At 42.6% G+C, this 16,563-nt stretch overlaps 2 protein-coding genes across 6 annotated transcripts in view; one reads left to right on the top strand and one right to left on the bottom strand.

Moving 5' to 3' along the window:
• SEPTIN11 (septin 11) overlaps positions 1 to 7,275 on the top strand; it is a 72,473-nt gene extending 65,198 nt beyond the window's left edge. Inside the window, exons 9-10 of one of the 3 annotated variants that reach the window (XM_083367190.1) lie at positions 572 to 640; positions 5,056 to 7,275. In XM_083367190.1, coding sequence (XP_083223316.1) covers positions 572 to 596 — 25 coding nt within the window. In that variant the 3' untranslated portion in view covers positions 597 to 640; positions 5,056 to 7,275. Of the gene's footprint in view, positions 1 to 571; positions 641 to 733; positions 965 to 5,055 lie in introns of those variants that run through there. The other 2 variants (XM_083367185.1, XM_083367187.1) reach the window with 2 other exon arrangements.
• A 7,005-nt stretch (positions 7,276 to 14,280) lies between these two features.
• Positions 14,281 to 16,563, bottom strand: part of CCNI (cyclin I) — a 57,756-nt gene continuing 55,473 nt past the window's right edge. For all 3 annotated transcript variants that reach the window (XM_083367183.1, XM_083367182.1, XM_083367184.1), the window contains one exon: positions 14,281 to 16,170. In XM_083367183.1, the coding sequence (XP_083223309.1) occupies positions 15,709 to 16,170 (462 nt within the window). In that variant the 3' untranslated portion in view covers positions 14,281 to 15,708. The remainder of the gene's footprint in view (positions 16,171 to 16,563) is intronic.

The following is a 16,563-nucleotide window of genomic DNA, read 5'->3' as shown; positions in this document are numbered from 1 at the left end:
TAAGACTTGTAGACTTCAATTCCCAGAATTCCTGAGCCAGCCCTGGCTGAGGAATTCTGGGAGTTGAAGTCCACAAGTCTTAAAGTCGCCAAGTTTGAAGGTCCTTGGTTTTAGACACAGTGCAAATAAAATTGGTTAGAAAAGTTAAGTTCTCCCTGTTAGCTTATTCCTTCTCCGAGCCCAATTAAACAATTTGCTAGCCCTTGTTCCCTTTCAATGCAAATCATTTTTTATTTAGAACAATTAATTGGCTGGAGAATTCTGGGAGTTGCAAGTCCGCATGCCTTAAAGTTTCCAAAGTTGAGAAAGTAAGGTTGATGGAGGTGAACAGGAGGCAACTTTCTACATTCACTGGATTGGCAGTCCTCATTTCATACCCAGTAAGTGATAGAAAAATAGAAAATGGAGCCTGTAATTTCTTATTTTTAACCCTTTGCTGATTAGGGAGCTAAATGACAATGAAACTAGGATTGTGACCTGCTTTTGTGGCACACTCTGGGCTACATGTAGTTTGTTGACTGCTGCAACTTGCTTTTCCTTTCTGCATCTATTCTAATGCCTTTCTTCACAGTAACCCTTGGCTGTGCACAGAGTAATGTCTCTCCTCTCACCACTTTTGGGATGGGCTTTCACTCTGCATGTAAGTACAGCTGGAGAAGAAAAATGCATCCATTTTTGGAGGGAGCTTACCAATGAGTATGGTTCGAAATAAGTCTCTGCTTCTTTTGGCCAGGATAAACAAGCATTTAAGTGGAACATAAAACATGCTGACTCCACTCCAGGAGCTGATGAAATTTCAGCCCCTTTGAGACCAATGGCACAGCTCAAGCACAGAAAAGTCCCATAGATTTCAGTGGGAGGTAAAACATAACAAATCAAAGTCATACAGTAGCAAATAGATCTGGTCTACTTCATTCCCCATTACCTAGGCTTACCCTGGTAGGTTCCCCACATCATAAACGTTCTAACTGGGAAATAAATCCAGTGAATTTCAGTTATTGCCTGAATTTAAGCTAATTGAAACAGAAATTCCATTCTAGAGCCTTTGCAACTTCATTCTTTCGTGGTTTAACCTAAAGTATTTTGCATACAGTGGGAATCCCCTTAAAGGACAGGTGTTTAGGATTGGCCTGTTAATTCAGTTTCCAGACAGGTTTCAGGAAACAACTCTTGAAACACAATGCTACATATTATAATACTAGATTATTGAATACTGACAGAATTAGGTGTGTGTGCGCGCGTGTGTGCGTGCATATGTGAGTATGTGTAAATTAAAGGAAGACAAGTTTCAGACATTCACCCAACTATTTTGAAAGTTAATCTCATATTAGTATTTCAAGGGCCAGATAAAGAATTCAACTGAGATATTCCATGCTTGTTCTATATTGAAGCTAATCTTTAAAAAATAATAGCAGACTTGTTTTTTTTCACGTATAGCAGTAGGAGATACTTCATTACCACTTGAGGGTTTATTGCATAAACTACAGTTGTGTTTGCACAACGCACTAAACCCAAACCAAACAAATCTCCCTGTGTTATGCTGGGTGAATCCAGCCAAATGCTGAGAAAAAACATAGAAGACAAAATAATGGTATCTAGCCTCTAAAATCTGGTGCTTAAATCTTGATCTGCAACTCTGAGAGGTGTGATTGACAACTCGTGAACTTGGAAGAAAATTAAGCCCTAGAATCTGATCTTCAGTATCTCAAATTGCTTCTTTCTTTTGGGTGTCACTAGCACCATACACAATGAGAGTTGCTTGCCTGTTGTATGAGACCATACTATGGGACTTACGACCACAATTGAGCCCAAAATTTCTGTTCCTAAGTGAGAGAGGTCAAGTGAGTTTTGCCCCATTTTACAACTAATAATAATAATAATAATAATAATAATAATAATAATAATAATAATAATAATTTTATTTATATACCGCCCTGCTACAGTGATGAAATAAACCAATGCCGTTGTTAAGCTAGTAACATGCTTGTTAAGTGAATCTGGCTTCCCCATTGACTTGGCTTTTCAGAAGGTCGCAAAAGGGGAATCACGTGAAACAAACCCCCCCCCCCGGGGACACTGCACCCGTCATAAATGTGAGACAGTTGCCAAGCGACTGAATTTTGATCACCTGACCAGGGGGGAAGGCTGCGACGGTTGTTAAGAGCGAAAAACAATCGTAAGTCCCTTTTTTCCCCCCCCAGTGCTGTTGTAACTTTGAACGGTTACTAAATGAAGTGTTGTAAGTCGAGGACTGCTTGTATACACCAGAAATGCAGGTTAATGAAGATGGAAGCCTGTCAGGGCATGTTGAAATACATGGTCTAACAGTGAGACTGCACAGCTGGATCATCTAAAACAGAGGTGGGGGAACAATAGCCCCTTTATGACTTGTGGACTTCAACTCCCAGAATTCCTGAGCCAGCATGGCTGGCTCAGGAATTCTGGGAATTGAAGTCCACAAGTCATAAAGGGGTCATCGTTCCCCCACCGCCCACCTAAAAAACTACCTTTGTATTTCCCTCACGTAGAACATAGTCTTTGCTTACCAAGTCCTCTATCAAATTTCTCCTATCCTCCTAAAAGCCTTAGAAGTGCTATGTACATTTCAGCCCCATGGATTCTAAGCTATGGGACCATGTTCTCCAGATATGGGTGTCTCCATAAAGGACAATTACCAAGAGGGGGGAAAACCCCCAAAGAGTAATTGGTTCTGTAGGAGATAACAATGTCTCCAAAAATATCGAAGTTGAATAGTACAAGACTGGACTTACCTAGGATACAATCTTCGCAGTCAAGAACTAATAATTGTGGGTTACTAGGCATTGCCACCTTAGTGGGATCCTGTCAAATGGCATCAAAATTTTACCTTATATTAATGAATTCATAAGGAAATAGACAAATCGGACATAACACCTGTCGGCACAATTTCAAGACGATGGAACAGCCACCTGGAATTCCTCAACTTCAAGGGCTAATTGTTTGAATGAAATTAGTACACCACATTTAAAAATAGGATTCCTCAATTTAGGCACCGTCCAGATACATGATCTTCAAATTCCCAGAATTCTTTGAGGGGGACAGGCACGAACAGGGATTTCTGGGATTTGAAGTAGCTTCAACATCGATCAGATGGCTTCAGTAGGACTGAAAAAGCTTACATCAAGACCTTTTTCTCAATCGGCTAGAGATCTCCTAGTAAATACTATGTTTTGCAAACATTGATGTACTTGTTGCGAGCTTTTGTTATTCCTGGCTATGTGAATTGTATGTTTCCTTCAGAGTCATATTGTTTTTACTAGAACTTTGCATTAAAAATGGAATCAAGATCACAGCAGCATTTATAGTCTGTCTATAACTGTAGGTGGAGGCTGGCAGTATATTTTTGAAACTTATATGAAGGTTTATGTTTTACCTCTCCTTCCCCAACTTATTGAAAAATAAAAACTGTGAACAACAGTAGGAATATATTGTTTGTATACTTCTATTTTTATTGAGTGGTGTTTTTTTTAAAAAACTTTACAGCTTCAAAACTTTTTAGGTCTAGCGTGTTTATTAACTTACTATTTTGAAAATATCCTGTTTTTACCAGAATGAATTTGTAACCAATTTACTGTGATTAATAGCACTATATACTGTATGTTATGTATCTGTCCATTAGACTTTTGTTACCAATGTCAAAAAAAACATCTTTTTTTTTTGAAATACACTAATGCTGGGAATGTTCTGCATTTGAAGAAGATGGGCCTTTTTGTATATATTCTTCAATGTCCAATGTCCATCCAAACTCTGTAAACAAAGGATGTTTTGATTTTTGATTTATTATTCAGTATTCGCATGGGTCGGGAAAGGGGTGGGAGCCTGACAACAAAATAATTTGTACCTGATGGATTTTACATTTATTTTTCCCATATTTCTTTGAAAACACACACCCGTTTTCGTTTCGCTCTCTGCTTTTCTGATAGTTTACAGATTTCACATGTCATCTTCTTACTCCTTTGCTCAATTAAGAACATTCTGGCAAGGTTCAAACATTCTGCTTCATGTTTTTTTCATGCATTGGGCTTGTATATTCAGGGCAGAATTTGGCATTTCTCAATCTGATGCAACTCTGGGGACAGATGTTGGGCCTATCCTACCCAGAGGAGCCCATGGTCTAGTTTGGACTACAAATTTCCTCACCTCAATAGCCAAGACATTTAGGACAGCATGAAAGAGCTGTTGAAATACCCGCAGACCAGTTTGTCACCTGATTGTAGGAATAACCATTTATTTCCCTTGTCCTTGTGTTGGTAACCATATCAAATACAGAAGAGAAATAAAATATCCTGGAGGGGAAAAAACAGTTTTCTGGCTTTAGTTTCTTTGGGGGATGAAAGTTTCAATAGTAGTAGATCATTTGGTCCAGTGGTTAAGGCATCCAGCAAGAAAGCAGGAGGCAGTAAATTCTAGTCCTGTCTTAGGCGTGAAAAACAGCTAAATGACTTTGGGCCAATCACCAGGAGACTGTGAGTTCTAGATCCGCCATAGGCATGAAAGCCAGCTGGTTGACATTGGGCCAATCACCAGGAGACACTGAGTTCTAGATCTGCCTTAGGCATGAAAGCCGGCTGGGTGACATTGGGCCAATCACCAGGAGATGGTGAGTTCTAGTCCTGCCTTAGCTGTGAAAGCCGGCTGGGTGACTTTGGGCCAATCACTAGGAGACTGTGAGTTCTAGTCCCGCCTGACCACCGGAAGGTGGCTGGGTGACCTTGGGCCAGTCACTCTCTAACCCAACTCAGCTCAGAAGCTGGCTGTTCTGAAAAAACAGGCGGGAAGTTGGTTGAATATTTTGTCACCTTGAGTTATTTCTAAAAATAATAAAAGTGGGTTGCAAATCAATACAGTATGGAGATCCCAGTAGCCCGGACTATATCATCCTCCTTACTTGTTTCTACATTCACACTCTCTACTTTGGGGAACAAAAATTTGAGTAGCTTGTTTATTTTTCTGTTGTGTTGCTTTCCCTCTCTTTGGATTCTGAACTTTTTTTTCCTTTTCTTCTCTTTTCTGTAGCTTCTTCTTTATGTAGCTGTCAGTCACCTTGCCAAGTTCCACTTCCCTTCTCCTAATGGACTATAGCGCATTAGAAGAACCACCAGGGTCTCCCACACACACCCCAGTTGGGAGACGAGTTACCTCATTACTGCCACCACCTCCGCCTTGTCTGTCTTTGGGAATTAACTTGCTGGGCTCTTTGCGTTCACGTCTTTGACAAGTCCACACTCGGCCCTGTGGTCTTTTCGCACTGTCCGGATTGCGGGCAGAGAGAACTTGGGGCACCATCGTAATTGTTGCACTGAGGAACTTTTTAGTGTCTCCTTTGGGGTGAGGCAAGGAGAAAGGACTCTGGAGTGTGTGTGTGTGTGTGTGTGTGTGTGTGTTTATGCATGTCAGAGGGTTGGGTGTCTTTATATGTGAACTCCAGCTACTGCTGAAGTATCTTGCCGAAGTGTTAAACCAAATCTAATTCATTTTGAGAGGTATAAAATCCTAGTCACGTTGAAAGCCATATATGAATTCACACAGGTTCCACAGGTTTGTCTTCACAACACTCCTTAACACAAGCCTATGGAGACTCAAGAGATCAAACTTAAGGGTGGAGCCGCCATTTTGGATTACTCCCTATTTTTAATCCAGTTTCAATCATTTGACTTCTTTTATTTTCAACTTGACCCCCGCAGCTTTGGGAAGTTCCTACGAATATTGCTAGTTTCTTTGCTGCCTGGTGGACACATCACATACAGGCAGTCCTCAAAGTTACAACCACAGTTGAGTCCCAAATTTCCATTGCTAAGCGAGGCAGTTGTTAAGTGAGTTTCACCTCATTTTACGACTTTTTTTACCACAGTCATTAAGCAAATCCCTGCGGTTCTTAAGTTCTTCAGTCGGTCATTAAGCAAATCCCATTGACTTTGCTTGTCAGAAACCAGCTGAGGAGGTTAGAAATGGTGACCACATGACCCCAGAACAGTGCACTGTCATAAATAACATGCCAATTGCCAAGTCTCCAAATTTTGGTCACATGACCATGGGGATGCTACAAGATTCATGTGAAAATTGGTCATAAATAACTTTTTTTCAGTGCTGTTGTAACTTAGAAAAGTCACTAGGGGAATGGTTATAACTTGAGGACTACCTGTACATTTAGTTCCTGACTTACGACCACAATTGTGCCTAAATTTTCTGTTGCTAAGTGAGACATTTGTTAACTGAGTTTTGCTGTGTATCGTTTTAAGTTACCCAGGAATCAAGTATTGTGTACTTAAAGAAGTGGTTGTAAAAGTCGGCCCTCTTCATTTTTCATATGCAGGTGGTCCTTGACTTATGACCAGAGTGGAGCCCAAAATTTCTTTTGCTAAGTGAGACGGTTCCAGTGAATTGTGCCCCATTTTATGACTTTTCTTGCCACAATTTTTAAGCAAATCACTGCCGTTGTTCAGGAGGCAACACGGTTGTGAGGTGATTCTGGCATCCCCATTGACTTTGCTCGTCAGAAGGTGGCAAAAGGGGATCACATGACCTCAGGACATGGCAACCGTCGTAAATATGAGTCAGTTGCCAAGCGTCTGAATTTTGATCAATTGACTGGGGAGGCTGCAATGGTTAGAAGTGTGAAAAAAAAACGGTCATAAGTCACTTTTTCAGTGCCGTCGTAACTTTGAACGGTCACTAAACGAACTGTTGTAAGTCGAGGACGACCTGTATTGCATGCATTAGGAAATCATTGTTTAACTTTGAGACTGGAGGAATTGATGATGATTCTGGCTTTCACATCACCCAGGGATTTGTTCTGTTCTACTTTAAAACTTCTTCCCTGTCGACTTAAAACGCAGTAAACATGTCCTGAAAACGAGTTCAGAATTGTGTGTGGAACAGAGAATATTCTCTAATGGGTTTGACCTGATTAATGATTGTTTTCCTTCAGTTGCTGGCATTTAATGTGTGCATAGGGGACACCGTTCTTTTCTGGATCAACAAGCAAGGAATTTGGTAGCTGGAATACTCCACAATCTTCGTCCTTAAGGCCTGAAGTGCCCTAGAAGCCGACAGTCCAATAATTCTTTTCATCCTGAGAGTTATTTTGCAAGACAAACTCTTAAAGAGCAACTCCAATGATTAAAACCTAGTTGCAACACAATGCGGTGAAAAGTCAAAAGCAATGAAATAGAACCCAAAGATGCTATGTCAAAGTTAAGCACAGCTGTCCAAGGTTGGGTGAATTCCCCAGTTCTGTGTTCAATTACAGCCAGGGGTAGGCAACCTTGGCTCTTTTATGACTCATGGACTTCAACTCCCAGAATTCCTGAGCCAGCCACGCTGAGGGGAAAAGGAGAGGTTTCCAAGCTGAGCCATGCTGGCTCAGGAATTCTGGGAGTTGCAGTCCACAATTCACGAAGGGGCCATAGTTCCCCTATGCTGGCTCAGGAATTCTGGGAGTTGAAATCCACGAGTCATAAAAGAGCCAAGGTTGCCTATCCCCTGAACTACACAAACTTTCTGGGTCAGAAGCAACGTGTAGGTTGCAGAGTCAGACTAACAGGCTGACTTTCCGTTGAGAATGATCAAACCTGAAAATACAGGGTAGGAATTCTTGACCAGAACCGTAATTGATTTGTCTCCCACTTTTTCAGTCTTAAAACCCGGATTGTAAATCTGTTGACTTTATATCCTGGTATGTAAATTGCATGAGCTATGTCATCCCTAGCTGAGCTGTACTACTGGGATCCCTGAGGAGTGAATGTCTGTGGGCAAAGTATGATTCATTTTCAGAATTGTTCGGGCATTGTTTTATTCCGTTCATTTATTTTACGGGGTGTGCAGGATCCTGCACAAAACCTCGGCTGATTCTGAGCAGCAGAAAAATGTAAGTCTTGTAAACCCTGGATGGAAATCAAAATACGAACCCTGGAAGATACGCTGTCCAATGAACAAAAGCACAAATATAAGATGCAGCCCAGGAATAAGCCATACAGTATGTACACAAAGGCACTCTGCTGCACGCTCACACAATTCCTGCAGATGACTCACTTGGTTCACTGATGTTGCACACAAAACTGGGGAGGGCCGTCCAGCATCCTTCAGGCATGGAGATCAACAGAGGAAAATAAGAGTGCAAAATAAGAAGCTAAACAGGATCCTAATGTCTTATTGCCTTTATATGAAATACACAGGATTCCGATGATGTTTAAAGATGTTTCTGCAACAGTGGAAGTCCAGAGCTTATTCCTACAGTGCACGTGCATGCATGTGCATTTCCCAAGGAATTATTGGGTATGTATGTCAACTCCGAGTGTTTTCGGATTGACAAGCCCAGATTTGCCTCTGCGTAATGGTGCAGTAGTTAAAGGTACTACAGCTAGAAACAGAAGATTCAATTCTAGTTGTGCCTTAGGTGGAGAAGAAGTTGGGTGACCGTGGACCGTTCCTTCTCTCTCAGCTTTAGGAAGAAGAAATGAGGGCGGATCACTTCTAAAAATGTTGCCATGCAAACTGCAGGGACTTGTCCAGTCAGCCATTTGGAATCAAGAAGGCAAATATATACAAACACGTGTGAAATGCCTCTAATCTCTCTCTTTGGAATTCTTGGTACTCTTCACATTTGGTTGTTAGTTTTGAAGGCGTGAAAGACTTTGGGCCAATCACCAGGAGACGGGGAGTTCTAGTCCCACCTTAACCATGAAAGTTATATAGGTAACTTTGCGCTAATCATCAAGAGACAATTAGCTCTAGTCTCACGTTAGGCCCAAAACCCAACTGGGTGACTTTGGGCCAATCACCAGGAGACGGCGAGTTCAAGTCCCACTTTAACCATGAACGTTATATGGCTGACTTGGCCAATTACCAGGAGACTCTGGATTCTAGTCCTACCTTAGGCCAAAACCCAGCTGGGTGACTTTGGGCCAATCACCAGGAGACAGAGAGTTCAAGTGCCACTTTAACCATGAAAGTTATATGAGTGACTGGGCCAATCGCCAGGAGACTGTGGATTCTAGTCCTGCCTTAGACATGAAAGTCAGCTGGGTGACTGGCACAGTCACTCACTCTCAGCCCAACCCACCACACAGGATTGTTGCGGGGAAAGTAGGAAGAGGAAGGAGAATGAGGTATTTTTGCCATTTATTAAAAAAATCACAAAGGCAGGATTTTTTTAAAAAAACAATCTAAATTATTCTTGTTTTGGAGCACCAATCAATGGGGCTCCTTTACACAACTCTGCATTGAAAGGAGAAAGTACTTTAATAGCGTAATAAGAAAAGGATAGCTTAATTCTGAAGTGCCCGTGTCATCTTTTTGGAGATTCCTCGCTGAACTACAAAAGTCTATTTGCACAGTTTTTGTGTAAATAAAACACAAACCGGCCATCCAAATGTGGCCACAGAACCACATGAATTGTGCATTTTTCCCATTGTTCAACTGCTGCTGTAAAAATCTTTTAAAAGGTACCGTGAAAAAGCCCGACGATATAAAAAGACAGAGTTCATGTGGAGACACTTTTTTATGCTTGAATACTATCTTCTCATTTGTGAATGCTTCATCATTCTTGGTTTACAATGCCTTGGTAAGGCCACACTTGGAACACTGCATCCAGTTTTGGTCACCACAATGTAAAAAAGATGTTGAGACTCTGGAAAGAGGGCAGAGAAGATCAACAAAGATCAGGGGCCTGGAGGCTAAAACATATAAGGAACGGTTGCTGGAATTGGGTATGTTTAGCCTAATGAAGAGAAGGACAAGGGGTGACAGGATAGCATTGTTCCAATATTTGAGGGGCTGCCCCAAAGAAGAGGGAGTCAAGCTATTTTCCAAAGCGCCCAAAGGCAGGACAAGAAGCAACGGATGGAAACTGACCAAGGAGAGAAGCAACCTAGAACTAAGAAATTTCCTGACAGTTAGAACAACTAACCAGTGGAACAACCTGCCTCCAGAAGCTGTGAATACTCCAACACTGGAAGTTTTTAAGGAAAGACTGGACAGCCATTTGTCTGAAATGGTATAGGGTTTCCTGCCTGAGCAGGGGGTTGGACTAGATGACCTCCAAGGTCCCTTCCAACTTTATTATTATGATTCTGATTAAAACAAAACATGGTGGTCAAAAGTATATTGGATCATCATCAGAGGCCGCTGGTTCTGTTTCCTTCCCAGTTCTGTTCATTGACTTAGCAACTGTCCTTGATCTTATTGACTGTTCCACTATGCCAGGGGTCTCCAAAATTGGCCACTTTTAAGACTTGTGGCCTTCCAACTCTCTGGAAGTTGAAGTCCACAAGTTGTCAAGTTTGGAGCTCCCTACACTAAATGATGACTGGCATGTGAGAAGCAACTGAGAAAGTGGCAAGAAAAGGCAAGAAAAATTACATGCCCAGGGCCACATCATGTGGACCAACCAGCCAAGCCACATGAAGAGGCAGGCATAGAATTGTAGATAAGAGTTCCCACCCACCCCTAAACCATGTTCTCCCAACTTCATGAAATCCCTTCAAGTCAAAATGTATTGACCTCAACAATACTTAACGCTATTGAACTACCAAAGAAGAGGCATGGGCATGAACGTATGCTTGTCAGGCCCAAAGAGTTCTAGGTCAATGTGTGAAGTTAAAAATTGTTCCTTTATTGTTCGCCTATAAACAGAATCTTGCCAAACTAAAGCAGTTATCTGTAATAGCTATGGATACAGTGTGAATTGCTAGGGAGGGTCCGCAGCCCCTCCTCCCTGCGGTTCCAATTACATTTCCTCCACAAGGCCAGGTTTCAGCTGGAGCATCAAATGGGTGGATCAAGGCCGTATTTATAATGTCATAAAACAAGCAACCCAGCCTAAGTTTTTGAGTGAAGACATCTGTCTCTTGCCCCATGAAGCTACCCACATGGGTCATTTATTTGCATTCTTTTGGGTCTCTCTGTGCTACAGATGTGTGACACGCACACACACACACACACACACACACACACACACTGGAAGAACAGATCTTTGCTGGTAGCCCATATCCTGCCATCTGCTCACTTCCCTGGAAATGGTCAAAACTCACAAATTTATACGTGCACTGATTTTGCGCTGGTAAAAAGCAGAAACTGTCTTTGCATCAGTAACAAGCAGAAACATATTTTTTTAATCTTGTGAGTTATATGCCTTTACACCCCCCCCCCAAAGGAAAGCTCTTCTGGGAATTGTGCTGCATAACCATATAGACCCTGAAGCTGAGTGTGATGGTTGGTTTTTACGGCTCAAAGTTGCTACACTACTTATGATTCTTTCAGTTCATCTTCATTAGTGCCTCAAGTGTGGTGGTAAGATGTAGGTCATTAAAGAAACGTTTGTAACATCTACTATGGACACAAGTAAAAAAAACACAAAATACTATATTGGGCCAGAGATGAATTCCATGAGTTTCTCCTAATACTGACTTGGGCTTTTAAGTCCCTACTTGGCACCTTAAAAATGTGGTGCAGCTTAAGGATTCCCATTGTGAGCCGTTGACTCGGTAAGTAATGTAATATGCAGGCAAAAGAATGCAGAGCAGTGAAGCCAATTATTCAATTTCAAGATAGGTTTGTTTAAACTCTGTCCAAGTTCTCTCTCTCCTGGCTAGAGAGATCCCATTCCAGACACAGCTGCTTCCCTATAGTTGCCTTGCTTAAATTTTGTGTGTGTATGAGAGAGAGAGAGCGCTAAACTACCCATTTTGTATTTATTCTTGAGAAGCTCACAGCAGGATATTGGCTGTCATTCTGCTACAAGCCCAGATGAACCAAAGTTCATCCAAGTGCTTGGTCTGCAGATCACATTCTGGATCAAGTACGGGTGTGTGTGTGTGTGAAGAGCAGGATGACAGCAGCTGCTGTGGCCTGTTGTGCAGTTTGCAAGGAGAGCTGCTGCAACCGTCGTGCTTGGCCCAGGGATGTAAAAATTAAAAATGTTAATAAGCCATGCTTGTAATTTATGAATTCACCGAGATGGCTTGGTCTAAATTCTATGCAAACAGCCACAACATATTTGAGTAGGGAACCCCAAATGAAAAAAGGGCTTTGGGCTACTCATTTGACTTGGCCCAACAAAGATGGTAGACCTATGGTGAGGATTTGTTGATATATCGAATTCAAATCCCACCATGATCCACAGAGGCTCCCAGGAATAGTTTATATTCAGGCTTTGTTCCCAAGTTCTCCCCAACGTCTTACTGAAATAGTACAGGGAGGCCTCCAACTTATGACCACGCTTGAGCTCCAAATTTCGGTTGCTAAAGTGAATTTAGCACCATTTTACAACATGGCTTGCCAAAGAGGTTAACGGGATCATTGGAGTTGGTAAAATGGTTAAGTGAATCTGGCTTCCCCATTGATTCTGCTAATCAGGTCGCAAAAGGTGGTCACGTGGTGGCTCCAGGCCATGGCAACCATCACAAAATACACGCTAGTTGCCGAGTGTCTGAATTTTGATTATGCGACCGCGGGGATGCTGCAATGGTCATTAAGTGTGAAAAGTTACTTTCTTTCAGTGCTGTCGTTAACTGAAAGGTCGCTAAACAAATGGTTGTTAAGTCAAGGACTAATTGTATCAGGCTCACAACTGAAGTCCTGCTTGGCTGTGAGATATCAGGAGACACCAGTTATGGACACTAGTCTGTCAACACATCTGTGACAAATTTTCTGGATCATGCCAAGAAGACTACTTGGGAATATAGGAGGGAGATTTATGCAGGGCCTCTTGAGTTGTCCAAAATGAAGGCAAACTAGAAAGCAAATCATTCAGTCAACCAACCAACCAACCAAATATATTCAGGAATTCAAGGCTAAGGCTCAAAGGAGGCTACAGGAGCCAAGAATTAACCCAGTTCTCCAGTCTTCAAAAAGGAGAAATTGTATTTTAAGCAATATCTTGGTAAGAGAATAGAATAAGAGCTGGAAGGGACCCTGGAGGTCTTCTAGTCCAGCCCCCTGCTCAAGCAGGAGAACCTACACCATCTGACAGGTGATTGTCTAGTCTTTTCTTAAAAATCTCCAGTGATGGAACGCCCACAATTTCTGGAGGCAAGCTGTTCCATTGTCCTCACTGTCAGGAAGTTTCTCCTTAATTCCAGGTTGCTTCTCTCCTTGACCAGTTTCCAACCATGTTTCTCGTCCTTCCCTCTGGTACTCTGGTGAACAACCTGCCCCGCTCTGCCTTGTGGCAGCCCCTCAGATACTGGAACACGGCTATCATGTCTCCCCCATTTCTTCTTTTCTTTAGACTGGCCCAACCCAGGTTCCGCAGCCGTTCTTCGTATGTTTTGGTCTCCAGGCCTTTGATCATCTTAGTTGCTCCTCTTTGATTTTTTTTCCCAAACTCAACATCTTTTTTGTGATATGGTGACCAAAATTGGCTGCAGTATTCCAGGTGTGGTCTTACTAGGGCTTTGTAAAGCGGTACTAGTACTTTGCGTGATCTTGATTCTATGCCTCTTGTTTATACAACCCAGGATTGTATTAGCTTTTTTTGGTTGCTGCTGCACACTGCTGGCTCATAGTCAAGTGATCGTCCACTAGGACTCCAAGGTCCCTCTCACCGTTACTGTTTTTAAGCCAGCTCTTGCCCCATCTGTTTTTGTGCCTTGGGTTTTTCCTGCCTAAATGTAAAACTTCGCTTTCCTCCACGTTGAAATTCATTTTGTTGGATAGGATAAGAGTTTGTCAAGATCTTTTTGGATCCTGAGTTTGTCTTCTGAGGCCAGGAGTCTCCAAGCTTAGCAAACAAGAGCCTTGGTGGAGCAGTGGGCTAATGCTTCCTTAAGTAACACCAGCTGCCTGCAATTAGTGCAGGTTCGCATCCCACCAGGCTCAAGGTTAACTCAGCCTTCCATCCTTCCGAGGTAGGTAAAATGAGGACCCAGATTGTTGGGGGCAATTAAGCTGACTTTGTAATAATGCCGCTTGGGTGTGTGTGTGTGAAAGCCCTAATAAGCAGGCATATACATAGAATGAAGGCTATTGCTAAGTTTGTAAAGCCGCCCTGAGTCTTCGGAGAAGGGCGGGATATAAATGGAATTAAAATAAAATAAATAAATAGTTAAAAGACCTGTGGATCTCAGCTGGTTGAAGTCCAGAAGTAGTTTGTGGAGACCTCTGAAGTAGCAATGGTAGCTGCCTTAACAGCTGGCCAAAGGGAGCAGAAGAGAAAATGCTACAAGGCTGAGCTACTCATTCATCCCATTCAGACATTTTTTTTCCCGTTACCGCTTTGAAAGAAATCCAGGACTCAGAAACTGAAGGACAACGTGTTTTGTTTTTATTGCTACCCGAAGCCTTTCTCCGTGAGACTGGCAAACACAGCACCTTCCACAGAGACCGTGAAGAGAGCTTTAAAATCGAGGAGGTCCTTTCAAGAAGGCTATTCCAAGAAGCAGTGCATTTAGAATTAAAACAGAAGATCTTTAAAAGTCTTTTTTTGTTTGTCTGTCTGTCCCTGTCTCAAAAGTTGTAAATTTACACAAACATAAAGGTCAGGGAAGAAAACATAAGGAAAGGGGGAGAAAATCTAAGATCACTGCATACACAAAGCTACAAAAAAAATGGCCCAAAGGACGCAGGTGCTTTCAATGCCCACCATTTGTTTTGCTTCATTACATTTTGCATTTGATGCACAAAACTTTTCTGTATATATATATAAAAAAACAAGAAACGTGCGACGTTTCGGTTTGGTCAGTCGTAACAGCAGCCGCAGAGGTTTTCTGTAAGATTAAAAATCCTAATTATTGTGCAGCTTAACCTTTCAAACCAAACACGGCGCTCTTCTCGAGTGTCCCATTTTTGCTTTCTACCGTAGGACAGGTTACAAAGATTCCTTTTTCGTTAAAAGAAAAGCTTAATTTTAAAGGCAAGTTTTTAGTTTTTAGCTACCACAGTCAAAAGACCAAAATGGACAGAAGGACAGAAAACCAAAGAATTCTACAAAGAGGTGGAGAGTTTCTCTTTTGTTCATGGAAAGGGAATCTTACCCAAAATAAAAGTGCAAAGTAATAGTAATAATAATAATAATCGTCGAGGAAGTCATACAATTTGGAAATAATTTTTAAAGAAATTGGGCAAAGGAAGTTCTTTAGAATGGAAGGAAACCTGGAAGAACACAGCTAGAAAATCTGAAAAGCATTCGGCACGCTCCCGTGTCAGTTCTTCAAAACAATACATGAGATTACAACAATACACAACAGTAGATCGAAACGGTGGAAACGAACAACACTACAGAAACGATTTTTGCTACTATTTTTTTTTTTGGAAGGGGGGGTTGGTTGGTTTGGGGGATCTTTTTTTTTAAAAGGACTTAAAAATCAAGAGTTGAACTTTGAACAGAGTTTAAACTATCATTAGGAAAACCAGGAAAGGGGGTAAAGATTCTTTTTTTTTCTTTTTTTTTTAAAGAGGATAGCTAGCTCCCTTCTGTTTAACCTGGTTAAGGTACGGCCTTCCTTTCCATTAGCCCAAAAGGCCAATTGGTTGCCTGATGTTGCATCTGCACGAACAGGCTTTCCACCAAAGGCGCATGGGGACATAGGACTACAGTGTTTCTCAACCTAGCCAATTTGAAGACGTGTGGACTTCAACTCCCAGAATTCTCCAGCCAGCCGTGCTGGCTGGGGAATTCTGGGAGTTGAAGTCCACGCATCTTCCAAATTGCTGAGCTTGAGCAACATTGAGCTACATGACAGAAACGGGCTGCAATGGAGGGCAGGGGGAAACGCTGCCTCCTTGCCACGATACGTCGATGCCGCAAACGGGGGCGGCCTTGCCTTCCCCGCCGTCCGGAGGACTCTCTTCATTGTACAACCGCTTGATCCCGTCGTAGAACTCGTCCACCTCCATCTCTTCCACCTTGCGCTTGGCCGTCGCGGGCTTGCACCTGCCGGGAGGGAGCCGGTGGTGGCGGCGGCGGCAGAGCGAGGTGGATCCTTTGGCTGGCATTGCGGGCTTGTTGTTGTCCTGCCAATCGGGGACTGGGACCACGGGGGCGTGGAATCGGAAGGCCCCCGTGGGGCAAGCCACCAGGTTGTGCTTGAGAGGACTGTAGAGGTAAACCGAGTTGGGCAGGAGTGGAGGTTGCAGAGTGGAAAGATGCTTGGACACCAGCTCCCGGCAGTGGATCAACTGGGAGCTATCCATCTGGATTGGGGGTAGGGTGGGGGGGTGTTGAGAAAGAAAAGAGAGACAAAAGGCTTCTTTAAGTTGTGGTTGGAAGCATCGGAAGGGGCCTTGGAGGTCATCTAATCCAGTTCCCTGCACAAGAAAAGAGAGTCGATCTCTTCTCCAAAGCAGCACCTGAAGGCAGGACAAGAAGCAACGGATGGAAACTAATCAAGGAGAGAAGCAACCTAGAACTAAGGAGAAACTTCCTGACAGTCAGAACAATTAATCAGTGGAACAACCTGCCTCCAGAAGCTGTGAATGCTCCAACGCTGGAGGATTCTAAGAAGAGAGAGGACAATTAATTGTCTGAAATGGTATAGGGTTTCCTGCCTGAGCAGAGGGTTGGATTAGAAGACCTTCAAGGTCCCT

This window comes from Vipera ursinii (genome assembly GCF_947247035.1).
Source record: "Vipera ursinii genome assembly, chromosome: 7".
Lineage (NCBI taxonomy): Eukaryota > Metazoa > Chordata > Lepidosauria > Squamata > Viperidae > Vipera > Vipera ursinii.
Note: the sequence above shows the minus strand (reverse complement) of the source record. Positions and strands in the feature narration are given on the sequence as shown.